General features: G+C 41.7%; 1 protein-coding gene across 1 annotated transcript; it reads left to right on the top strand.

The window, feature by feature from the left end:
- Nucleotides 1-7,591: 7,591 nt before the first annotated feature.
- Nucleotides 7,592-7,960, top strand: LOC136167783 (translation machinery-associated protein 7-like). The gene has a single exon (XM_065935301.1). It carries the CDS (start codon nucleotides 7,614-7,616, stop codon nucleotides 7,806-7,808), a length of 195 nt encoding a protein of 64 aa, XP_065791373.1. The 5' UTR covers nucleotides 7,592-7,613; the 3' UTR covers nucleotides 7,809-7,960.
- Nucleotides 7,961-8,293: the final 333 nt, after the last annotated feature.

Here is an 8,293-nt window from a genome sequence, read left to right as displayed (position 1 = left end):
CATCTTGTCAGGACTTATCTCCTCTTGTATGTTAGGAGCTTATTAATGGGTTATGAAGTTAATTGATATTGGAGGGGATGACTGTGTGCTTAATGGCTCAATCAAGCTCTCTATTCTTTATTTACCGCTAAATTCTCCTTTGGTTTTTATATTTCCTAAAAACTTTTTTGTAAGGTATGTTCCTAAGGTACAAAATGTAGCCTCCATCTCCCCTTCCCATGGGCTAGGCCTTGACTGAACATCTGATAATTATGGTAATTATGCTTTCTGCTGTTCTTCACCAGGGTTCCCCGAGGATGGGGTTTACCAGAGTCTGTCAATTATCAAACAGGCTCCTCTAGAGGAGCGTGAATCACTGCCAAGTTCTCTGACTTTTAGGCTGATGCATATCCTATTCTGCTGAGTAATTTTGTTGTTATAATTATGTTAATGTAGGGCTAAGCATAGAGGGATATTTAATCCAGTGTGGATCTTCATTGTGGTATAATCAGAAGTGTTAAAGTCAGCTTCATGACTTATTTATATATTTTTTTTATTTTATTATTTTATTTTTAACTTAAAAACTTGTCTTTTTCTTTTATTGATATGTAATTGACATATAGAGACTGTATAATTTTAAAATATACACACCATAATAAGTCAACTTACATACATGATGAAATGATTACCAGAAAAAAAATTTAGTGAACATCCAATCTTATATAAATACAGCATTAAATAAATAGGAAAAGTATTTTTCCTTTGTGTTGAGAACTCTCAAGATTCTCTTAACTTTCATATGTAACATACACAGTGTTAATTTTATTTCATAGCTTATTTTCTTTTAGCTATGGATTTTTACACCTTCACTAGGACTTAACTTTATTTTGAGGTAATCCTTAACACGCTTTACACCGGGTTTCTACTGATATGAGTTAATCTTAGGACCAAAGTGGCTGTCATACAATGTGCCAACCCTAATTAGTTGCTGTGACTTTACTCAGACTTCCTCCCGTGTCTGCTTGGTCTCTCAGTCATGGCCAACTCTTTGCGACCCCATGGACGGTGGCCCGCCAGGCTCCTCTGTCCATGAGATTCTCCAGGCAAGAAAACTGGAGTGGGTTGCCATTTCCTTCTCCGGGGGATCTTCCCAATGCTGGGATGGAACCTGCGTCTTCTCTGTTTCCTGTATTTCAGGTGGATTCTCTACTTGCTGAGCCTCCTCTTAAGGCTTACCTTTCACCCCTGCCGTTTCCCACGGGGCAGGGTTACACAAGGCATAGTTTTTGTGCATCTGGTGTCTGCTCCTTTTAATCTTCTATGTTTAGAGACCATTCTCACCAAATGCAGATAATTGCATGTGTAAAATTGTATCAATATTAGACATTAGTAGGTTGGAACTTTTGTGTTTATGGGGTTGTTAAATCCATCCAGGTATTTACAGAGCTTCACGTTAATTATTAAGCTGCATCACCAGGTTGAGTAGGACTTTGTATGTATAAAATTTATGCATTTAAGTGATATAATGGCATTCAGTGCAGTAGTTGGTATTGGGTTAAAATTAAAATTGAAATATTTAACATTTTTTTCTTTTGAAGATTATTAAAATGTACTTTATTGCTTATTCTGTTTGAGGTACATGGCAGGTCCAGAGGGATGTCTTTTTTTTTTTTTTTTTAACATACCTTGTCTTTTTTATTGGGGCATAGTTGCTTTACAATCTTGTGTTGGTTTCTGCTGTACAGTGAGGTGAATCAGCTAAGTTTACATATATCTTCTCCCCCCTGAGCCTCCCTCCTCACCATCCCACCCCTGAAAGTCATCACGGAGCAGCACTGAGCCTCCTGTGCTAGGCAGCAGCTTCCCACTAGCTGTGTGTGTTACGCATGGTAGTGTATGTATGCCAATGCTACTCTCTCAATTTGGCCCACCTTCTCCTTCCCGCACCGTGTCCACAAATCTGTTCTCTAAGTCTGTGTCTCTACTGCTGCTCTGCAAACAGGTTCGTCAGTACCTTGAGTCAGCATCTTACTTCAGTAGACGAGGACATGGGAGCTTGTACACAGTTTCATTAGCTGGAGCACAATTAGCTCCTAGTGCTGTCTACTCCTTGCCCAGTGGCCGAAGACAGACTGGTCTGGAGGGGGAGGGACAAGTATTCAGCAAAACTAACTGGAAAGTGGGACATCAGGGAAGGCAAAATTGTGATAATTTAAAGTGGCTCTACATGGTGGCTTTTGTTAAAAAAACAAAATCAAAAAGTTCCAGGAGCCTCTCCAGGATCCAAGCCTGCAGCTGACACAGACCATCTGTATTAAACCCAGCCACACCACTCTCAGCCTGTTGCCACACAATCATCTACATGGAGACTGTCAATTTATTGGGTTTCCCTGGTGGCTCAGCCGGTGAAGAATCTGCCTGCAATGCAGGAGACCTGGGTTTGATCCCTGAGTTGGAAAGATCCCCTGGGAGAAGGGAATGGCTACCTACTCCATTATTCTGGCCTGGAGAATTCCATGGACTGTATAGTCCATGGGGTTGCAAAGAATCGGACACGACTGAGCGACTTTCACTTTGACTTTGTCAGTTTATTACAGCTGCTACACTCAACAACACTTTGATATACTAAGGGTATCTCTTCTGTTTGCTACTGTAAAATCACACAGAATCTATGGTGATACTGCTCCGTTCAAGTGTGGCTTTCCATTAAACAGCTTCAATTTACTCATCCATACAATAAACTTTTAACCATGGTCAGAGTGGGCCTACCCAGCTCAGAAGATGGTTTTAAAAATCAAATGAAGTAATTCAATTTTCATTAATTAATTTGTTTGTTTATTTTTGGCTGTGCTGGGTCTTCACCACTGCTCAGGCTTTTCTCTAGCTGTGGCAGGTGGAGACTACGCTCTAGCTGTGGTGTGTGGACTTCTCCCTGCGGTGGCTCCTTGGTTGTGGAGCATCGGCTCTGGGCGCAGGTTCAGTAGTTGTGGAGCACAGACTTAGTTACTCCACAGCATCTAGGATATTCCTGGACCAGGGGTCGAACCCATGTCCCCTGGAATGGCAGTCAGTCTCTTCACCACTGGACCACCAAGCGAACCCATGAGGTAATTTTTACACCTAAAGAGAATTTTACGGAAGCCATACATGTGAACAATTCCAGTAGTTGGAATTCTTCAGAAGGAAGTAATGAGCGTATCATTTGAGTTTTATATTTAAAGCTTTGCTTGCATAATAGTTTAAAATTGTTTCTTAAAAACACAGCAATACACATGCCTCTAAGCAGGAAGTGGATGTAGTGGAATGCTGTGGAAAGTGAAAGTGAAGTCAGTCGTTTCCAACTCTTTTCGACCCAGTGGACTGTAGCCCACCAGGCTCCTCCGTCCATGGGATTCTCCAGGCAAGAATACTGGAGTGAGTTGCCATGTCCTTCTTCAGGGAATCTTCCCAACCCATGGATCGAACCCAGGTCTCCCACATGGCAGACAGACGCTTTAACCTCTGAGTCACCAGGGAAGCCCAATGCTGTGAAGAGACACAAGGAATTGTGTGTATGTCTACACACACACTAATCAGAAATGATAGAAATACCAGTAGTGACTGTTTTCTCTGGGTAATGGAATCACAGAAAATGTTTAAAACTTTCTGTTTGCTTTGCAGTAAGTTATGAATTTTCTCCCATATATGTATAGCTTTGATAATTTCTTTAAAAGATAATACTTGGGGGGGAAATAAATCTTTAAAAGATAATACTTGGGGGGGAAATAATCAATGTTTCCCTGTAAAATAGCATTTAGATAGCTCTCCCCAGAATTTTCATTCTACAGAATTCGATTATTCGAGGCTTGAGGTAGAACAGTAAGTGCAGGGCCACTCCTGAGTGCTATCAGAAAAGTCTGTTTAGCAAAATTAGTGCCTTTCCAAGTAATCACACCAGCAAAAGGATTTCTTTTCCATTTCCCGTCATTGTAAGTTTAAATTAAATTCTCTCTTCTCTTTGTTTCCTTGTTCTCTTGTCTGTGTTGTTTCTCTGTGGCTTAGAAGAGGATCATTTTGTGACACTGTCTCTATGGAAACTCTAAGAAAATACAGAAAGAATTGGCGAAGTTGAAATGAACACAAACAGTGAAATCCATTTCATAGTCCTTTTGTGGACTGTGATTGTCCAGCGCATCTCTGTCTTTTCTGGTTCTGATGCTGAAATGCTTCACCTCTCATTCTGTACGGCTTCGCCCACCTCTGAGACACAGTGTCCCTCCTAGCTGAGGAGGAAGGATTTACTCCCAACATAAAAGCACCAGCAGGAAAATTGTTCTCATCCCCGCTCATGTCTCTAGGGATCTGAGACAACGGAAAGGATGCTTCACTTGCTTTGTTTACTCCTCTCTCTCCTGGATGGAAGCTAGGGCTCGCAAATGTTATTGTGTTCTACTTATTCTATAATGGCTACTTAGCAAAAGGTTACTTTTTTCTCTGCTGAACCTCAAATGAGAGCTTTTCAAAATGTAACTTCTCTCTTCAGGTCATGCAATAGTTAAGTGAAGTGGCTCAGTCCTGTCTGACTCTTTGTAACCCCATGGACTGTAGCCTACCATGCTTCTCAGTCCATGGGATTTTTTCCTGGCAAGAGTACTGGAGTGGGTTGCCATTTCCTTCTCCAGGGGATCTTCCCGACTCAGGGATCGAACCCAGGTCTCCCGCATTGTAGGCAGATGCTTTACCATCTGAGCCACCAGGGAAGTCAACACATATATTGACATGTGTGTAATATAGCATACACTTTGCCCAGATGGGCTTATAATAGCAGAAATCTCAATGATATTATTTATTATGTATTGTTTCCAAAATATGCACTGTTGAAGACCAGCTCAATGGATAGACTGAGTAGAAGCTCCAAAGCACTTTCCCAAAACCACGCTTGCAAGAAAAAAATGTCATGGTAAATGTTTGGTGGTCTGCTGCCGGAACTGATCCACTACAGCTTTCTGAATCCCAGCGAAACTGTTATATCTGAGAAGTATGCTCAGCAAATCAATGAGATGCACTGAAAACTGAAAGGCTTGCAGCCAGCACTGATCCACAGGATGGGCTTAATTCTTCTCCATGACAATGCCCCACCGCAGGTCACACGGCTAATACCTCAAAAGTTGAACGAATTGGGCTACAATGTTTTGTCTCAACTGTGTATCCACCTGACCTCTTGCCAACCAACTACCACTTCTTCAAGCATCTTGACGACTTTTTGCAGGGAAAACACTTCCACAACCAGCAGGATGCAGAAAATGCTGTTCAAGAGTACATTATACCCGGAAGCAATAATTTTTTTTTTTTTTGCTACAGGAGTAAACAAACTTATTTCTCATTGGCAAAAATGTGTTGATCCTAATGGTTCCTATTTTGATTAGTAAAGGTATGTTTGAGCCTAGTTATAATAATTTAAAACTCACAGTTTGAAACCACAGTTAAGTTTGTCCCCAACTAGTAGATGGACAACAGGCACATAATAAGATGCTCAGCATCACTAATTATTAGAAATGCAAATCACAATGAAGTACCACAGCACACCAGTCAGAATGGCCATCGTCCAGCCCTTCTTGTAAGCAGGACACAAATCAGGGATCTTTTTGTGTCTTTTACTCATAAAAATGATTAATAACAGAGAGGCAGAAAGTAGCGTGATGTTTTGAAAGGTTCTTAATTCTCATCAAATGAGAATTTCTAGCAAAGTATTTATTTTAGATAAAACTGAAACATGATATTAAATGTGAAATTATGAAAAAGAAGGAACCGAAGAAGCTCTGATGCAAACATTGTTGATTTCTTTTGTAAATCTCAGGGAGAGATTACTAAATGTTTAATTGCATTTTAATGATGATAACCTTGGAGTTAGATTTCTCCAGCAGTGTTAATGCTGAGGGAGGCTACTTAATACATAAAAATGTCATGTATGTGGGATTCACATAGCAGCAGTTATATACACATGCAGATAACTAATATTTGCTTTGCTAATATGTATCACTGTAAATCTAAGACAGGGCACAGAACTATAGATTAAAACATTTATCCAACCAGCAAAACAGGCAAATTAGCTAGTTGCCATGGGATTTTTAATTGGAAAATTGCTGACTAGATCCAGGTATGGTATGATATTTTAAATTAGTGTCTTCCTTTATCAGATAATTTCAATAATTTAAGGACGTAAGAAAGAAGCTGCACATATTTTGTCTTTCACAATTCGTGCATGAAAAGGGTGTTGGATATTCTACATCCGAAAGAGTGGAAGGCTCTTAGTCCTCAGGGCAACAAGCAGTATGTTGTAACTCTGTTCCCTTGGGCACATGGAGCTTTAGAACTTCCTGTAAACCCAAGTTCAGTGTTGTTCCTTTGCTTAAGCCTCAGGTCTCTGAGTAAGCTAGTAGTCATGCTACCATCAAAGAGCATGGATAGGCAAGTTTCATCTAGAGAACTAGAGTGCATGCCCACAGAATTTCATGTAGAAAGAAAACAATCCTTCAGATCCATCAGACTGGCTTTTACATGGAAGTTCCTGAGGATCAATGTGTGTGATTTAATCAGCTTCTCAAACTCAGGACACTTGAACACTTGCTCAAGATCCCCAAGGAAAACAGACATCATGAAAAAGGACAAAGCAAGCTTCATCACCAACGCCTTTCTGATGGTCTCTGGTGGTAGACGTGACAACATGGAGAACATGCCTACATCAGATGGTCCCCAGAGCCCAGGACTCCAGCAGGAGGACCACAACCACAACCATGGGCCACCCAACCTGGAATATCAGAACTTCAGTCCCTACCACGTCTCCCAACATGCAACAATTAAAATTGTTGAATGGGTGAGAGAGTATCACTCTCATGACAATGAGAGATGATCTGGAGCAAAGAGCTTGGAAGGAGGAAACTGTGCTTGTCTGATCACCTACTAGGGCTCATCTCTGTAAAATGTGAAACTCAGTGGCCTTATTCTGCACAACACCACACACAGAACACATACACAACACACATACAACATATACACAGAACACACACAGGGAACACATACACAGCACATGCATAGAGCACGGCACGCATAACACACACGGAACCTTTTTCATAGAAGTAGAGTGAGGGGAGGGCCTTGGTCCCTTTTGCTGCTATAACAAAAGACCACAGCCATCCCCGTGGCTCAGAAGGTAAAGCATCTGCCTGCAATGCGGGAGACACGAGTTCGATCCCTGGGTCGGGAAGATCCCCTGGAGAAGGAAATGGCAACCCACTCCAGTACTCTTGCCTGGAAAATTCTATGAATGGAGGAGCCTGGTAGGCTACAATCCATGGGGTCGCCGGAGCTGGACATGACTAAGCAACTTCACTTTCACTTTCATGAAGGCTTATAAACAATAGATGATTCTGGAGGCTGAAGGCCAAGTGTGGTTGGGGTCAGGGTCGGGTCCATGTGGACTCACAGGGAGAAAGGGGGAGGTCCGTGGTCCTTCTGAAACAGCACTGACCCTGTTCCCAAGGGCTCCACTCTCATGATGAAGTGTCTCCCCTGGGCCCCACCTCCTAATATCATCACATGGGCATCAAGATCTAACGCGTGATGTGGCAGGGTCTGGGGAAGGGGCGGCAGGTGCCATGTCGGGCCGCGAGGGTGGCAAGAAGCAGCCCCTGAAGCAGCCCAAGAAGCAAGCCAAGGAGATGGACGAGGAAGATAAGGCATTCAAGCAGAAGCAGAAGGAGGAGCAGAAGAAACTCGAGGAGCTAAAAGCAAAGGCCGCAGGGAAAGGCCCCCTGGCCACTGGTGGAATTAAGAAATCTGGCAAAAAGTAAGCTGTTCCCTTGCGCCTGAGGCAGTGATGACCCTTAGTTCCATTCCTGTTTAAACACCTGGATTCCCTGCCATGATATCTGTTGCCGCCTATAACTAGAATGATGTGTTGTCTTGGAACCTATTGTACATTTAAGAATAAACTTTTGTAAAAAAAAAAAAAAAAATCTAACGCGTGAATCTGGGGCAGACACAAATGTTAACAGGAGCCGAAGTGAACACCCCAGGGCTGTACTTTTGAGTTATTGCTTTTTCTATCTTTTTACATAACAAGATAAATTTAAAAGCTGGATATGATCAACCAGGATCATTATTCTTTTTAAAATTAAAATTAAGAAATGTTGCACCAACTGTGCATACTTGGGATAAACCACCCTTGCTTGTGGTGTATAACTATTTTTATACACTGTTGGGTTCTATTTGCTAATATTTTCATGTAGATTTTTACATTTATGTTCATGAGAGATATTGGTTGGTAGTTTCTTTT

Source organism: Muntiacus reevesi, chromosome 1 (assembly GCF_963930625.1).
Source record: "Muntiacus reevesi chromosome 1, mMunRee1.1, whole genome shotgun sequence".
Lineage (NCBI taxonomy): Eukaryota > Metazoa > Chordata > Mammalia > Artiodactyla > Cervidae > Muntiacus > Muntiacus reevesi.
The sequence above is the reverse complement of the archived record's forward strand: the minus strand, read 5'-3'. Positions and strand labels throughout refer to the sequence as shown.

Bases quoted from the DNA above. Each gene is read 5' to 3' on its own strand.
- LOC136167783 (XM_065935301.1), top strand. From the start codon at position 7,614: ATGTCGGGCCGCGAGGGTGGCAAGAAGCAGCCCCTGAAGCAGCCCAAG.